Source organism: Lentinus tigrinus, assembly GCF_003813185.1.
Source record: "Lentinus tigrinus ALCF2SS1-7 unplaced genomic scaffold L226scaffold_30, whole genome shotgun sequence".
Lineage (NCBI taxonomy): Eukaryota > Fungi > Basidiomycota > Agaricomycetes > Polyporales > Polyporaceae > Lentinus > Lentinus tigrinus.
The window spans coordinates 1652-19164 of NW_027137939.1; the positions used below are offsets into that span (position 1 = coordinate 1652).

The following is a 17513-nucleotide window of genomic DNA, read 5'->3' on the forward strand; positions in this document are numbered from 1 at the left end:
CCGCCCGGACAGGTCTTTGGGACCGTCTGGGTGGCAGACAATGCCGCGTCCAATGACGTCGCGCTGTCTGCCGCGCCCGACGCATGGTACCTCGACTCCAGCGCGACAGTCCATATCTGTCGCAACCGGATCGCATTCACTGACTACAGCGAGACCCCGGGCAAGATGATCAAGGGCGTCGGCGGCCACCAAGTCCCGCAACTCGGGTGCAGGACTGTCCCGCTTGTCTCGCGCCCCGGCAACAAACTAACCAATGAACTGACACTTACAGATGTCGCGCATATCCCGGCCGCCACGCACAACTTAATTTCGATCTCGCGCATCACGGAGCGCGGCGCGCGCATCTCTTTCCATGGCGACAAGGTCGAAATTTATTCCCCGAATGGCGCGCTACTCGCGACTGGATCAAAATGCGGCCGCCTCTACCACATCTCCGCAGACTCGGGCCCAGAACGCGTGTGTTTACCGCACTCGCTGCGCACACCTGGGACGAGTGGCACCGCATATACGCGCACCTCAACCACGACTACCTGCGCCGTCTGTACCGGCGCGGACTTGTCACTGGGATGACCGTGGATGAGTCCATCCCCGCATCCGAACAGTGTCCGTCCCGCGTGGCGGGCAAACAGCGCACCAACCCGTACCCTCAAAAATCGCTTACCGAGGTAGCGGATATTGGTGACATCACCGTTGCTGACATGTGGGGACCTGCCCATGTCAAGGGCATCAATGGTGAGCTTTACCTCACCGTCTACACTGACGTAAAAACATGCTACCGCTACCGCTACTTCTCCCGTGACAAGACACTTGGTTGGAAGTAGGCCAATGCTGGGAACCTTTTAGGCTTAGTTACAATTTTGCAGAAACAATCATTTCCACAGTATAATTGTCAATTGTCTGAAGTCTCTTGGGTGCAAAGTTTACCAGGAAAGTCCAAATGGAAAGGGCTGGAGAAAGGTTATATAAGACATCAGTGAGCCCTAAATTTATTAACTGCCTTGGGCATATTGGTAAGAATTAGCGCCAGATATATCTTGGCCCCTCTAAGTCCTTTTTTTGAAACCTTGGGCATAATGTGTATACATAGTCTGTGAGTAGTCCTCCCCAATCACAGGGGCAAAGGCAGAAACTGTAAAAGTTATTGAGCGACAGGAAAGACCTGTCTTTAAGTCTCTTAGTAAACACAATCACAAGCACTTTGTGCCCATTACTGGTCCATTTTACCCATCTTTGATGCCTTCTAATACACCCTAAGATAAGCTAAGTTTGCTAATAAAGTTGGGGTTTTACTGATGAATGAAGGAGAAGCTTCCAGAATGTTCTGTTAGACTGTGTGCATAAGTCAAACATCAGAAGGAAGTCCAAAACTGAAGTCCAAAGTCCAAAGTCCAAGAATGCATAGTGAGCAAAAACTTGGATGAAGTTATTGACCAATGCCCAAAGATGTGTCAATGTCTTCAATTTGCGAAAGTCTGACAAGGGGCTCCAGAGTTTATACTGAAGCAAGCTATGAATAAGAGAGTGAAGCAGAAAGTAAGGAACAGAGATGAGAACAGAAGTCAAGGGTCAGAGGTCAAAGGTCCAATGGAAGGTTGGATGGGGTTCAGACAAAGGTTTCAGAGAGTGTCAGATAGATTGAGTTCCAAGTAGCTGAGTAATCAATGGATGAGTAAACAAAATATCAGAACTAAAGAACTATGTGACTGTAAGGTAAGGCTTATATACAAATATCTGAATGTCCAGTTGGAGTTCAATAGGAGTAAAGACAAGAGATGGAATGCAGATGTGACAATGTCACATCCCGTGCCCAAGTCCGCCCTGCCGCCCCTCCGACACAACCCCGACCCGACTACCCCTGAACTCCGCCCCTTTCCCGGCTAATACGTCACCACCCCTACTCCTTTCCCTCCTGCCTTATCCGGACTTCCGTCCAGACTCCGATTGCCTCCGACCCCCGCTCTGTCATCCGATCGTATTATGACATCAGTATCCGCCGCCTACACTTACTAGCCCAGTTTATTTGCTTCCGCTCCGTCATCTCCGCAGTCCGCCTCCTGTCTCTACTCCTGTCGGACTCCTATCGGCCTATCGGACTTCTGTATATAAACCCTACCTTACAGTCGCATAGTTCTTCAGTTCTGATATCTCGTTTACCCACTCGACTACTCAGTACTCAATCTATCTGACTTCTCTGCCAACCTCCATCTGATCTCCGTCCGACCTTCTGACCGGACCTCCGACCTCCGACCTCTGACTTCTGTTCTTGTCTCTGTTCCTAACTCTCTGCTTGACTCTCTTATTCGTAGCTTGCTCCGGTATAAACTCCGGAGCCTCTTGTCGGACTTCCGCAAATTGAAGACATCGACGACTCTTCGGGCGTTGGTCAATAACTTCGCCAAAGTCTTCGTTCCCGCGCACCATCGGACTTCGGACTTCGGACTTCCCTTTGGAGTTCGACTTGTGCGCATAGTCCTAACAGGTAGTCGGGTCGGGGTTGTGTCGGAGGGGCGGCAGGGCGGACTTGGGCACGGGATGTGACACACAACTTGGAAACGTACATCTCGCGAGGCGCGTCTACTTCGGGGATCACGACTCGACGCGCGGCATTGATTTCCCTCGCGCGCCTCTCAAATTCTTCGCAGTCGGGTAGATTCGAATAGACTTGCACACACACGGAGGAGAACGCAGCCATGTCGCCCTTGCCGCTCCGCACCTCGGTGTTCTTCGGTCTCGCCGGATGGTCGCTAGACTTGAAGAGCTGGAATCCACTAGTGGGAGCAGTCTTCGTCAGGGTCGCCGCGAGCTTGTAAAGGGCATCGTCCAACGCCGCGTCAGCAACATCGTTGGGCTGATCGAGAGGGGGGTCAAGGGATAATGGGACCGCCGGCTCGGCGACCGACGCTACAGCTAACGTGTTGTCATGTGACTTCATCTGCTTGTGCTTTGTCTTCTGCTGGCTAATCTGGTTTCTCGCCGAATGCGGGCTCATCTTCTTGACGTAGTTGGTTATGCGCTAGCCAAACCGTATGAGACGGAAGCCACCGCGGCGCCATGCAGGACACACACCTCCGCGATGTTTGCCAACCGCCTCTTCATATCAGCCTCGGTTTCCTCCCCATACCAAGTAAGCCCCTTTGCTCGCTTCTGAAACCCCTGACGCATTGCGAAGTCATCGTCTGACTCTGCCGGGAATGGGTAAGAAAGTTCCTGGATGTATCGATGTTTGAAGATATTTGAGGCGGTTCCAACCCATGCTTTGTCATGTGGGTTCAAGGCAGCAAACTCGGGGCTTGACTCGACGCATCGCAGGAGCAACGTCTCCTGCAAACGCCACGTGTTTCTGCCCATTGCTGTGAGATGTGTGAGTAACACGTCGACTCAAGCTAGGCGGACACTCACTCAGAAGTTCGAGGCCCGGGAGGAGGTCACGCAGGAGTCACCGCGTTGACCACACGTCAATGGAGGTAGGGCGTCCCACGATGGTGGAGAAAGAGAGAGAGTGCGAGGTGTGTCAGGCCTGGTGCGAAGAGTATGAAGTGCGCGTGCGGGCCTGAGCGAACCTCTCACTGCAAAGGACTTCGTTGTCAGCAAGCAAAATGCGGATAGAAGACAGAGCCAGATGACTGGATCTGGTTGAATTGTACCACTTGCGGTTGGTCGCGCGATAGACGCGGTGAAGGAGAAGCGAGGATTAGGATATACACTACATCATACATGGATTTGAAATTGTACTCTATCTATGTATGAGATCTCAAGCGTGGATACAACCATCGCGTTCCGTGAGTGATGAGGTTGAAGGGGGAAATGCATTTGATGCTCGAGCTGGAGGAACGGGCAGACGACCATAGTGATCTACAAATGTACGCACGTAAAACTCGACAGCGGCGGCCAGGATGCTGGTGTACTGATGCGGCGAGCAGACCTTGACGATCGTGGAAGCGTTCTGAAGTATGGGTGGCGCGCCAGGCCAACGCGCGAGCACCGACACGAACGCCGCGAGGTGCGGACGGCAGGCCTCCCAACCTGCCTCTGGGGGCTCACTCCAACGCCAAACACGGCCTTCGTCACCGTCCGAGGGAATGATGTCCAGCCCTGATGATCCTGAGCCCCAAATTTGCGACACAAGATGCTCGCGTTCCCAACGCTCCACCTGCGACCATCGGTCTGAGCCAACGAGCAAGGCATCCAGGGCGAGCACCTCGCAACGCCAATTGGTCTCATACATGTCCCATATGACACGTCGCTGGGTCTCGACGTCGGAGTTGAGGGACTCGCATGTGATGACCATTTTGCCGAGGAAGGGCTGGGCGGCAACATCGTACGAGGGCAGCGCATTTGCTTTCCCAAACAGGAGGCGGATGTTCTCTCGCAGGGTATGGCGCAGTTTCTCGCGAGGCACTCGAGCTTCGGGCGGCGCCTCCGCCGACTCATTGATGGCGTAGTCTCCGTATAGGGCATCGCGCCATTCGGAGATAGCGAGAGGGCGGCCGTCTATCGTCCGATCAAAGAGGCGCATCCGGCAGAACGTCCGTATGGAAAGCCAGTGATGCATGTACCGCGTGCTCTTGTTGTCGCGCGGATAAGCCTCCAACTGGTCGACGAGCCAAGGCGGGGCGGAATAGAACCTGACGGACAATTTCGGTTGCGGCAGGGGGCTGACGTTTGAGAGGGCATTGACCCATGATGGCGACACAGTGACAAGCTGTGAGCGATAGAACTGTCTCGACGGGATAGCGTCAGGTGGGCGTGGTGCCGGGGGTTCAGGCTGGCCAGAGGCACGAGCGATCTCGCGTTTCTTGATCCTTGCTCTCGCTCGACGCGAAGGCTGAGTGGCTTGGGCAGAGGGACCCTGGCGCGAGTACCCTGCCGGTTGAGGCGGCAGCTGATGCCCCAGCGTCCTGGATGCACCCTCGTCAACAAAGAAGACGGGAGCGGCAGGCCCTAGAGAGGAGCTAGGCTCGCCGATGAACACGGCCCCCTCGCGCAAACGTTTGGCCGGAGGCTCCCTGTGGTCGTCCGCAGCCAACAGAGCCGGAAGGCTTGATTGACACAACTGCCGACGCACCAACGCATGCATGGCACGTTGCCACTCCCCGGGCACGTTGAGAGCCCCTGACAAATCACGTTTGGCAAGCAGTAGGCGAGGGTATGCAGGCACCGCTGAGAAATCCTGAGGGAGCGGCATGGGTTCAACCACCTCATAGACGGCCAAACGAGTGGTCAGGTGTTGTTGGAACCACACCGGGATGCCGGCGCGATGCAAGGTTTGGGCGACGCTGGGATTGGACGTATGAGCCCCAAGGACCTCCCAGGGCCGCCCTGACAAATTGCGTTGTTCTGCGACGACGTCGTGGATGTCTTGAATCCACTTGACAAGCCCCCACAACTCCAAGGTCAGTCGTTGCACATGTGCCGCCAGGGAGATGATCACCCCGTGAAATGCAGGCAGGACGCGCAGCCGGTCGATGGTGTGTCGCACACAGATGGTGATGAACGTGGCCTGCTTCCGCCACGGTCCCGACGCGCGACTGCTGACCTCGTAGAACCGGTTGATAGCTTCCTCAGCGGCTTTGACGAGGGAGTCCAGGAGCTCGCCATCCAGGAGGCCGACGCCGATGACGCCACAATTAACGACCTTCCAGTCCTCGAGCTGCAGAGTGCGCCACAACACCGCTGACCGGGGAGCGTCTTTCGGCGGGTATCGAGGAATACACGCAAGATGAAAGGCCTGACGGTCGAATTCCTGAGGCCACCGAGAGTATTCGTGGTAGCCCCAGCGGCCGTCGGAGTACGTGGTGATCTCGCTGTGCGCGACGGTGAACTTTGGAACCCAGTCGGCGTTCGGTGTGGTGAAGACGGACTTCGCGCTGAATCCGGGCGCGGCGACGATCCCTGTGAACGCATCGACCAGACCTATGCGTGCTGGAGACGGGTGAGCAGTTCAGCTGCACATGAGTATCAGAATGGCTCACCTTTTCCATAGCAGGTTTTACGCAGGATGGCTTCTACTGGAGGCGAGGGGGGACGTGGGCTGCCGCTCTCAGATACGGTGCGGGGCGGAGTGGGTGCAGTTGAAGAACTTGCAAGCGGGGTTGTCGGCGCAGGGGACGACGACGATGACATGCTGATATCTGTCACCATGTAAGCAAAGGGCCGGAATCGCACCATGCGGACGACTCACCGGGGAGGACCTAAAGTGATTGAACGTGGGTGAATGTTGGTCGGAGGGGCCTGGCTACAGTGCGAATGCGATGAGCCAGGCGTACCAACCTCAAAGGTGCGTTACTCACGCAGTGCTGCAAGGGAATATGACAGGGGCAAAGCCGTTCCGAGAGCCTGAAGTGGGGGACGAGGGACCTGAGCTTGAGCGAACTTGAGCGACCTTGAGATATCCAAAAGACTTGAAGCGTTGCGGGAGGACCAATGAAGGAGGAGAAAAACTTCTGTGGTCGTGAGGGCCAGCCCTCGTTCCAGCAGAAGTACGTCTATGTGCCTCGAGGAACGGGGATATCCCCGTTCAACTACCAGCAGACGCTGTCGATAGGAGGGGGATTTGGTTGGGGAGATCCTGAGCATCGAGGTGAGCAAACAGAGAGGGGAAAGCGGGAGAAGAACGCACGAACCGGGTGGAAGTGTGGATGCGTTGGCGATTCGGGATCGGCAGCTGGGAAGCGCAGGGTGTGGGACAACAAGAGGCAGGAGGCGCTGCGAGTCAACCGTGCGAAGCTTCAAGGACGCGCCAACGACACTTGGTCATGTGATCGCGCGGCTTCGGCGCTTGCGGGACTTAGCCGTTTCGCGAAATCGTCGAAGTGCAGCTCATCACTCGTCATCGCGCCCTGCCTCGTCGTCCTATGCCTGGCCGCCAAACACCACCCGCCGTCATGCGAACGACTTCAATTCCAATGCCGGTTGCATTAAGGAAAACTGGAAGGAGGGTAGCGCGGAATGGGGTTGTTGGGGAAAGCCACGTAGTAAGTCGTCAACCCGCCGCCTGGTGTGAGGAGAGGCACAGTACTACGAAGCACGAACCGGGGCACGTACCTCGTCTATCGCCTTCTCCAAGTCGTCGACCAGCGCGTCCTACTCGCGTTCGGACTCCTCTGATCGGAGTGCCCCCTGGTCCGCGAGCCAGTCTGCGCCTTCGTTTCCTTCTTCGCCAGCGTGCCCATTGACGTACCGTAGATGCACCTGGAAAACGCGAGTTCAGCGGGAATACGAGTGCATTATGAGAGGACGCATGGCACCTTCTGGCCTTCGCGTGCGCACGGTTGGTCGAGCAAAGCCGCGAGGTACCGAATGAGCGGAGGGTTCTTGACGGGCTCTCCAGTCGACGTCTTGAAGTTGTTGTTCAACCATTTCAGCATCCATTGGCGGAAGCCTGCGGCGATTGAAGGTATGGATCGCTGCTTAGTCGAAACAGACGCGGCGAGCTTATGTACACATGATACTGTGTTTAGAGTCCGTCTGGTTGAGAAGAGGTTTCTTCACGTGCGGGAACGTCTCAAGCACTCGTACGATAGCCCGGCGAGGCTCAGAGAGTGGAAATGGGGGATGCGCGGATGTTCGTCTGTCCTCCCGAGCAGCGTTCCACGAAATTTCTATTGCACGTTGGAGAGGATGATACACGGGATCAACGGAAGCGCGTACCTTGGGTCGTCCCCTCCCCGCCATACTCCTATGCCCGCGACAGAGCCCACCTTCGCGTTCCCCTTGCACGTACCGTCCGAGTACACTACATCCCATCCACTCTCGTCTTCGATCACTTCGGTAGTCAAAGCGGCCTATTTCAAACTTGATCCACGCGACTTCTCTTCTGGCTTTCCGTTTGTTGCGGTCGGCCTCTGTTATAGCTTCGAATCGTGTCCTTTGCGCGAGGCTGGCGGTGCAGATGTGCTATGAGTGATTGAGGAGTTGCCATTCGTGGTTCCGTGCTGCGTGAGGTAAGCCTTGGTCTGCTCAATTGTCGGGAGCTATTGATGTTTCTTGCCAGTGAAGCCGGATACCTGGTGCTCACATTCGTCCCTGGAGAGGGTGAATGTGAGGCGGGCGAAAGGGAGAGATGCGTAGGCGGTGCAAGCGCGAGAAGGCGACGAGAGAGCGAGAAAAAGAGCCAGTAGCGCGTCTCTCCCTCACTCCCTCGTCCTCGGACTCCTCCTCGCGCTCAGGCCTCTCTCTTCTCTCTGCGTGTCTGGATGTCTAACCATGAAGAATTACTCAAGACTAGTATACTCGAGGCTATATCATCTCTGCCGTTCCTAGAGTTTCCTGCAGACTACACGGGCGAGCAGGCAGCCGGATGGCTCGCATGCGAGATCCGTCGATGGACAGAAAGGCAGTATTCTTTGGTAAGTGACCCTATTAGCTCACAAGGAACGTACACAAGGCGCGATGCTACAGACGAGAACATGGGCTTCTTCCTCACAATCCGCTTGCCATAGCCCCCTGACCAGGATCCGGTTCCCCATCCTCCGTAACATTCTCTCTCCTTCCTCGCGCTCCTCCAGATCTCAGAGTCATACGAGATGTCATACAATGCATACCTCCATATTCCAGCACTCCCGATGCCCCCACCTAGTCCATGCCGCCGCCTCGACACAGCTCGATGCCGCCACTGCTATGTTTCCGCCTCGCATCCCCAATCCAGGAAGCCGAGTGTCGATTAAATAGTCGAAGCTGTCAAATCCCGATGCACGCTTGTTCTCGCTTCCCTATACTTGGCGGCCAGTGGCACGTCCCATACCTGTGGGTACAAGGAGTTCGAGTCTTGTGCTCGCTCGCTCCCCACCTCCTTATCATTCTTCTCAATTTTGCCTCCACCTCCGAATCATGTGTCTTTTCCACTCGAACACTCGCTGACTTCATCTCCTCTTCCCATGCCTTCAAACCTCCGACGTTTTAATGCGACGTCGATCTTCAACTGCTCCCGCACCTGGATCCTCTATTGAAAAGTGTGGGTCTCAATGGGCACTGCCCTCGTCCTCTCTGCCCTCTTCTTCTCGTACTTGCCTCCAACATCAACGTCGGACTCTGACTTCGCTCGACCCTCTTTCTATCATCCTTATTATCCTTGCCTCACTCCCACCCGCTCGCACTCACCATCTCCTCACTAACCTGACGCGTCTCCTCCCTCCGTCCGCGTACGTCGACACACACCACACCACACAGTCAGGTTCGAAGTCTTTCCTTCTTCCTCCATCATCACCCTTGGTGATGGCACCGTCGCGAGCTTCATCGCCGGAAAGCCTCGGCGGATTCATGCGAGTCTCCGCTCGTTGAGCGGCCAGAGGTTGCCTTCGTCCGATGAAGGGCACTTGTATGGACTGTGTCGTTTGCAGGAGTGGACAAGTCTTAATGACAGTGTACGATGTCTGCGTTCGTTTTTCTTGGTTATCTCATGTCTCGGCTTCCTGCTCTCCGGTTCTGCTTGCTCACGGGATTGTCTTCCACTGTATATACGAATGGTACGAGAGCGAATGGTCGCTCTCGTACAATCACAAACCGATGCTCCAAGGGTCACAGTACATCGTCGCGCTATCGTACACTCAAGTCACGGTCGTACATGCCTCCGCGCGCCGCCTAGAAGCTCTTCTGCGGGGCCTTATCCGTCCCGCTCCCGTACGTGCGCACGTCCTCCCTGTTGTCCTCGCGCGCGTCGGCCTTGAACGCCTGCACGTCCGGGCTGACCATCATGCCCGCGACCTTGTCGGCCTGGAACTTCTTGAACGCGAACCCGGGGCCCGTGTGCGAGTAGACTTTCCCGTTCGCCTGGTCCTTGTGGTACTTGACCTGGATGAAGTCGGACTCGGGGTCGAACGAGAGCGAGACGAGTGCGTTGATGGTCGTGGATTTGATGTTTCCGGGAAACGTCCAGGTCTTAGGCAAGTACGAAGATTTCGCTCGGCGTCAGCGGTGCATGGAGAGAGTGGCTAGGAGCGTGCAGGACAACGAACATGAGCAGCGTCGAATGCCCGACAGACCCTGGTTGCCGCGATGTCGGGAGACACATAGGACAGGAGAACGGGAAAGGACGGACAGGACCTCATGCGGGATATACTCACCGGGTCGTGATGCCAAGGACCGGGGCTGCACAATAAAGCGGAAGAGGGGTTTATATAGGCTGCAGCCTGGCGGTCCTGCTCATCGACGCTCACCGACCACGATCTCTTCCCGCCATTCTGTGCGCGTCTAGCCTGCTTTTCCTGGCCGCGCCGCTCCTCGTCGACGCGTCGCACAGCTGACTTTGGACAGGTGCTAGACACAGCTTGTCAAGAAAGACGGTCTCGCCCCAAGAGCAAACACTGTATCGGACGCATCGGATATCTGGAAAGATGATTGATGCAAGTAAGTACTTACAGGTGTGTCCGCCGCGGCCGTGAGCATTGATTGACCTTCAAGGTGCGCGGTGCTGGGGTTGACAGTCCCGGGGAAGCGGAAAACAGTGGATACGGAGCATTATCGTTTCTGCGACAGGAATCCTGGTGCCACCGAGCGCCGCATATGCAGTACTGGCCGCATGCGCCGCCACGCCCCACATGACCGCTGGGATAGACGTACATTCTCCAGACAAGCAGGAATGCGAGGTTGCTGGGGCGGCTCTGGGGCGGACTGAGAGGCATTCTGAACCCGATGGAGACCAGGGAAATGGGAGGACCCTGACAACGAGTGAGGCAGAGATGAAGGACGCATGTTGTACTCACAATGGAAGAACGGAACTCAGCCTGAATGGGGCGTGAAACATTCGGACGGCGTGTCCTGGGCTTCATTCCTGCGGACACACATACTCTTGAGTTCGATGCTCCAGATCGATAGCCTGAACAGGAGGCTCGTGCGTGCATGACCAACGTGCAGTCATCATGGGCTGCTCCCAGACTCGCTGAAGCGGGTATGCACTCCGTCTCGCCGCTCGTTGACGCCCTCTGAATCGGTGAATCAAGCTTCATGACTTGCAACGCCAGCATTCCGAGAACTCGTTCAAGCAGTGTGGCGACCCGTCGTGTCCCAACGTTGTGTATGAGAAACAATCTGGACACAATAGACGAAGAACGCACCTGATACGCACCGAGGCCCGGCGGCGTAACACTGCGCCTCACGAGTGATAATATGTTTGCCTCGTCCATTGCGTGTAGTCCGCCGTCATCGGGCATGTCCTCTCCAGTGGGTCGTTCTCAGAAGATCATGAGAGCACTAGAACGCACGTCGTTGGTAATGAGAGTGGAGACATCTTTAACAGAGGTCCTGAGGCCTGAGGACGGCCGTACGGGCTAAGTACAGAGTCAGGATGCATAGAGGTCCGCGCTTCAGTGACTACAGTCGGGCCGCGGGCGCTGGCGGCAAAAGCTGTGGCCAACTCTGAGTCTCTAGCTCCGCAGTGGCCTTGTCCCTCTAGATATCCAACTTTCGATCTGGCCAACCGGCACTAGCCTCTTTGGGTACCGGAAAGACTGATATCTTTCGGGACTCTTCACGCATTCATGCACATGGCTGGAGCAACGGCAGTCTGAGATGGTATGTAACCTTTTTCGCTTCTCCCGCTGCCCAAAGATGCTGACACAGACTCGCAGCATGCAAGTGAAGCGAGGTCACCGTGCAATGTGGCCTTTGCTATCCTCAGACATTCCGAGACCATCTACAGCTACGGCTGAGAGGACTCGGAGGTAAGGGGTTGCGTGAGCACTTCGTTTGATACTACGCTGCTATCCCATTCCACGTGTCCGAAGTTAATGCACGGTCTCTATCGTTTATGTGGAGCCCCCGGTTCATCCTCGCAGTGAGTTTCCCGTTCCCAGACTCGACTCGCCAGGGGGGAGAACTCGAACATGTCTCCATCCGAGTCCGTCATCCGAACGTATCGGCTTGAGAGCTCGAGGGGTCCCGCTAGCAATCCACATTCGCATTAGTGAGTCCTCGCGCGCCGGCGTGTTACTCATATCATCTCGCGCGCGTCCTCCGGCCGTTGGGAGAGCGCACCAAGTTGGTGAGATGCTCACCGATCCCTGTGAAATGATTGTCTCCCGCGTTGCAGCTTGCAGCTTAAATGACATACGATTGTACGTACTTGCTCTCCGTTGCGCGCCCGCGAGCGCGTTGATTGTCATGCAACTGACCAAGTACGGCTTTAAGGCATGCAACAAATGTCAACCTCGGGTATCTCAGCTTGCATTCCGACCATGGTATGTGATTATGTCTGCTCATCCCTCCCGTGAAACTCAGGAGCACTCGCGATGGAGGATGAGCAAGCCCTTTCCCGCCCACTCGCCTTCCATTCGCCACTCGCTGTGTTGCATCTTAATCCTTACCACGCGACCGAGACACCGCTCCAGCGCGCCATCAAGTCCCTCACGCTCGCTCGAGCAGAATCCTCGCACTGCAAGCGCGCTCACCTCCTGGACTACCTACAGGACATCATCATCCGAAGTTTGGGCAAACGACCATGTCGTGCGCTGCACAGCGCTCATGTACTGTGTTGGGAGACAATACCGAATATCTCGTTCTTCCAGTGCTCACGGACTCGGTTAGCAGGCGGCGAACGCGCGGCCTCTAGGATGGCCGAAGCATCGATATCCTTCTGGGCATGCAGCGGGGACTCGGAGATGTTGACGATGCCATCATCCCGAGCAGCGTGTTGACATGCGAGTGACGAACGTGAGCGGCGTAAGTCGCAGACTTTCGCGGCTGTTGAGTTATCCCATATGTCAGTATGGTGACTCATGATTCCCTAGTAGAAGAAAGGTGCAGGTTCGCACACGGGTTCGGATACATGATGAACAAGTGCCTTGTCCCGATCGTCATGAGTATCCAAGGCCATTCATCCACGTCCACCGACATTATTGTCGCTCATGCGAGTCTGTGCAGGGCATTTACCCAGTGTCAAGCGCAGGACGTTCCTTCACTCGTGTTTTTCGAGCCTTCAAGGCACTGACAAATATCTTTTGGGGAGGGGCCGTTGCCTAGCGCACCGTCTGCGTATGCCGCCACGTCAGATACTGCTGGACCCTCGGAGCGTTCGAAGGACCCCGTGAGCGGCACCCGAGAAGCATGGTCCCGACTCCTCGCACGGTTGTTGTAATTCCGCATCCTCAAGTCTTCGTGTGACGTTGGTTGTGGACAGGCAAGAGAGGCTATGTGCAGGGCTATCTCAACATAGTAAGCTATATACAGCAGCAGTCAACCGTAGGCAGAATGCACGCGGGTAAGTACTAAGTAGTACCTCCGAGACGCAAGTTGCCCCAAACCAATGCACGACCTCGAGAACACTCACTGGTCATTCGTGAAGCATACGAGACGTAAGACTCATGAATAGCCGGTATTGAGGCCACAAAGATAAGCAACGTAAAATAGATGATGTAGCCTGAGACAGTGAAACCTCGCTCGTATTTAGTCACCACAGGCTGATCATACATACTATCCACCTAGTTATGCGGCTAAAGCAGTTCCTCCTGAGGGCAACTCTCATCTATATACCCAATCTTAGATTCGGGGACATGTCGCAGCCTTGCCACGCCTGTCACGACGACATGAAGTTCATCCTGCCTAAGCAGATCCTTGGGCGACAAACTCCAGACGGATTCATGTGATTCCTCGCGACAAGGAATATAGAAACATCGGCCGCCCATGAAGGGTTCCCATCCACCATCGGATGCTCTATCTGCCCCAAGCTTTGGATTCGACTGGGCGCAGCGAAAGAAGGGCCCCTTGGAGTCTTGAGGATTGACATGCACTGTGAAACCCTGGCCCGCTACGTCGGCAAATTTGTGCTTCCAGAATGCGTAAGACGGGGTCTCTTTGTACTTCAAGCTGCGGCAGTAGTCGAGGAACTCTCCGAATACTGGCGGCCAGCGGGACTCGCAGAGCTGAGCGCCCGAGCACTGCGACTTGATCCGGTAGACATCTGCAGACTTGCCGTCTCCCCACGGCAGTACGCCGCCTCGCAATAGCCAGATGAGGACGTAGGCAAGGGACTCCAGGTCGTCTCGGCGGGATGGAGCTGCCATATAGCCAAGTCGAGGGTCAGCGTACTTCTAGTACGTGGCCGGAGGGGGTCACGTACTGCGCAGGTTGTGCCCGTTGAGACTAATCCAGGTTGCGTTTCCACGGCGACATGTCATTAGTTCATCTGGGCGATGTTGTCCAGTCGACTGGTCGATGTAGGACCGGCATAGTCCAAAATCAATCAGGTAGATGATACCTGCTGACGGGCCGTGCACATCGAACATCATATTTGATGGGCTAATATCGCAGTGGACGATTCCTCGAGAATGAACGTATTCGAGGACATCGAGCTGAGGAAATTACTCATCAGATACAATATGCGAGCTCAAGACGGCGGGTAGTGACGCACCATCTGATAGGCAATTGAAACAACATTGCACAAGGTAAGCTGCTGCTTGGCGTCCTCAAAGTACTCGTGGAGAGTCATTCCGAGTCGCTGCATAGCAAGGTACTCGTAGTATTGCGACGCCCCAAAGGCGTATACCTTCGGAATGTTGGGATGTTCTATGGTAATCAACATGTAGTGGTCTAGACTCAGTTCAACGATGCTAGCATCTGGGGCCAGATGACAGACCTTTGAGCAAGACAAGTGCGCATGCCTCGTGGCGCAGAAGAGGACACAGTCTCGACTCTGCTCCAGCTACGTGGCGGACTCTCTTGAGTGCGATGTCCTTGCTCGGCGCCTTATCATCGAGTTTCATTATCCCCGAGTACACCCTTCCTATCATGTATATTAGAGCGATCCACGGAGGTTACAGTTCGGTTAGGAGCATACCGAAGCCACCCCTCGCGAGCAATCTGTCGTAATGGATCTCAGCCATCGATTGTCAAGGTACGGTGCAGTGAATAGTGGTAGCAGGACAGAATGTGATCATTGGCTCGGGACAGCGGATGTGAGCGTAGGCCTTATGTATATGCTACGTACCGGTAGCGGGCAAGTTAACGCCACAACTTTTCCCGCGTTGTGACTCACAGGCCTACTAACTGACTGATAGATATCACTTCAAGCTTGCGACAGCGGGCAGTGCGGGTGCCGCAGCCGCCAGCGCCCGAGACGTATAGACGCGAAGACTGGCCGTAAACGGTTTGTCTGCGGATTTTCCGGTATGAAGTGCGACTAGTGTTAAGCGTGAAGCTGGCGACGAGGGAGAGACAAAGTCCGCTTCTGAGCGTCTCGTTTGACACTGTCTACCACGTGGCCGAGACGCGCAGGTATACCGAGTAGAACTTACATATTCAAGAACGCGCTGAGTACTCCCTAAACCTCCCAGAAATTTGTCTCAAGACCCTCTATCCAGAGTCCCCACTTCTTCCGACAGACAGCCATCTGCGCTGCTTCAAACGACCTCCGAACCGCATCAGGCATCAACCAAACTGCGAGCACTAGCCCCAGATTCGGAGCAGTCTTCAATGGTCGGAGGCGGAGACGAGAGCGGCGGCTGAGACGAGATTTGTGTGGAGAACATGTACGTGCTCGTCGCCCGCTTCCGCTTGAGCGCGACCATCACAATCACGAACATCGGGTATATCGCCTGCAATGCGAAGAAGGGAAAGTCAGCTCAGAAGTGCTCAATGGGCAGATGCGCAAGACAGCATAAAGAGAAACTCACGATGACGGGCACGAGGCCCCCATTGACGAAGTAGCCCGTGATGCCCCAGAAAGTCCTGTTTCCAGTGTCGTACTCGAAGACATGGGGATTGTTCTCGCCCACTTGCCAGACTGTGACAATCACCTGATGAGCAACGTACATTTCAGCGCGCTGACCAAAGCGTGAACTTCAACGGGAGCATAGTACCCATATCGCGGTGTAGACGAAGCCGGACTCCGCGATCAGAATCAAGATCTCCTCCGCGCTCGTCATCGAGAACTTGCGGTCGAAGACCTTCAACGTCCGAACGTGGATCCTCGAGCCATGTCATCTCAGGTCTGGCATTGCAATGAAAGGTCAACGCAGAACGTACCACGCCCTGTAGGCGGTGAAGCATGTCGCAATGGCGTTCGTCGCTAGCGACATACCTGCCGCCGCGGCACCCGTCTGCGAGCCGGAGAATAGCTGTCCGTATCCCTGCTGTTGCACGACAATGGAAAGGCGGGGGTTGCATGCGCCCCATGTGTCGAATACGCTCAAGGCTGGGTTTATATGCAACGCGAGTCAGTAGGGTGTGATGCAAAGAAGTGCCATGGAGCAGATCGTACGGAAGGTCGCCATGAGGAGTAAGGCGGAGACCCCGAGTATGACGCGCCTTGCCTTGATTCCGGGCCAGAGCACGTACACTCTCCACCATACGATGGTATCCCCGATGATGATCTACAATGCACAGGGCCAACCACAGATATCAAAAAGATGTTCTCGCTCAGAGAATAATCTGAAGAGACGTACATTAAGAACCAAGGTCGCTGTCTCAATGCAGATCATCCGATCGCCGAGAGAGTATACCTCAACAGGGTTGAAGACGGCCTGTATGTCGCAGTTGGTAATTGCGTTTGCAGCCGCCTGCGCCTGGTTCGCAGTCGCGAAGGTCGCGCGGAGCGCTGCTCCTGTGAATGTAGCCGTGGATATGTAGAGTATGAGGGTTGCGGTGAGCTGTAGGGCAGCAGACCGCCGCTTGAGGCCTTTCCCGCTTATGAGAAGTATTGCGAGTGAGTGCGAGAATGATTTGACGTTACATACTGGAGCAGACTCACGAGAGGACGCATACCGATGCGATGGCGAGGCTCGTTGATATGCCTGCAGACGTCCTTCTCAGCTTTTGTGCACCACGCGAGACTGGGTACAACTCACCGAATAGCGTAGTCGTAATCACGATATTGATCAACTGCTGGCTGTGGGAGAGGGTATCGAATACAACGATGTGTACGTCGCCAAGCTTCCAGCGCACGACGGATCCATGGCGAGAGGACAGTGGAAAAGCAGGAGATAGGATGCGGTGGGAGCCACTGTGCTCAAGAGGCTGGAATATATACCTCTCCATGTGCAAAAGATGCGAGGACATTAAATGCTGACTTGACACTGACACTTCCGCAGTGCAAGTCGAGTCGTATTTCTCGTCCTCGTTCATACAGAGGGCTATGACGCGGTTGCTACCTGGTAGGTCAGAGAAGATCCGAGCGCATCAGTCGGTATCGACACAGGAACCTGAAAACGAACACAGTCAGCTGTCAGGACTTGGACTTGGGGACAAAGAAGCCGAAGAAGGCTCACTATGTACAGAAGCAGGAGTGAACACCAATATCCCCTCCTATGTTGAGGTCGAGACTCCAGGAGGTACGGGCAAAGGCGGAGTGTCACAACAGGCATGCAGTCCTGGATATCTGCAATATATTGCAGCATTCAGCATCGTACGTCACGACCGCTGCGGAACGTCCAAAGTCGAGGATGCTCTCCAGGGATCGTCGAACCTAGGCTACAGGACCTGTCAATGCCTGAGTGCTCTTGTCTCGCCACGCGGGATCGGCTCCCCGAAGTTCCTCCTCAAGCGTTGACGGGGAGGGGCAGTTGGAAGGAGTGCGATGGGAACTG

General features: G+C 55.3%; 4 protein-coding genes across 4 annotated transcripts; all 4 read right to left on the reverse strand.

Moving 5' to 3' along the window:
* Positions 1-3823: 3823 nt before the first annotated feature.
* L226DRAFT_446277 (uncharacterized protein) lies at positions 3824-5893 on the reverse strand (the record flags this gene model as incomplete). Its single annotated transcript, XM_067674888.1, has 1 exon — positions 3824-5893. A coding segment is annotated over one exon (2070 nt), but the record flags the coding sequence as incomplete, so codon positions are not given.
* A 3686-nt stretch (positions 5894-9579) lies between these two features.
* Positions 9580-10046, reverse strand: L226DRAFT_525368 (uncharacterized protein; the record flags this gene model as incomplete). The annotated part of the gene is made up of 2 exons (XM_067678967.1): positions 9580-9876; positions 9981-10046. 2 exons carry the CDS (start codon positions 10044-10046, stop codon positions 9580-9582), a joined length of 363 nt encoding a protein of 120 aa, XP_067531805.1.
* Positions 10047-13349: 3303 nt separating this feature from the next.
* L226DRAFT_491723 (kinase-like protein) lies at positions 13350-15027 on the reverse strand. Its single transcript, XM_067677367.1, has 5 exons — positions 14768-15027; positions 14567-14713; positions 14342-14496; positions 14051-14282; positions 13350-13987 (listed from the first exon to the last, which is right to left on the reverse strand). Exons 1-5 carry the CDS (start codon positions 14811-14813, stop codon positions 13425-13427), a joined length of 1143 nt encoding a protein of 380 aa, XP_067531806.1. The 5' UTR covers positions 14814-15027; the 3' UTR covers positions 13350-13424.
* A 162-nt stretch (positions 15028-15189) lies between these two features.
* Positions 15190-16986, reverse strand: L226DRAFT_615539 (uncharacterized protein; the record flags this gene model as incomplete). The annotated part of the gene is made up of 8 exons (XM_067686792.1): positions 15190-15524; positions 15603-15725; positions 15789-15897; positions 15955-16123; positions 16190-16301; positions 16374-16614; positions 16679-16721; positions 16776-16986. 8 exons carry the CDS (start codon positions 16984-16986, stop codon positions 15351-15353), a joined length of 1182 nt encoding a protein of 393 aa, XP_067531807.1. The 3' UTR covers positions 15190-15350.
* Between the last annotated feature and the right edge of the window lie 527 nt (positions 16987-17513).

Bases quoted from the DNA above. Each gene is read 5' to 3' on its own strand.
- L226DRAFT_491723 (XM_067677367.1), bottom strand. From the start codon at position 14,813: ATGGCTGAGATCCATTACGACAGATTGCTCGCGAGGGGTGGCTTCG. The intron at 14,497-14,566 runs GTCTGTCATCTG...TGATTACCATAG, and splicing joins CGCACTTGTCTTGCTCAAAG to AACATCCCAACATTCCGAAG. The intron at 14,283-14,341 runs GTGCGTCACTAC...TAATTTCCTCAG, and splicing joins TTTCAATTGCCTATCAGATG to CTCGATGTCCTCGAATACGT.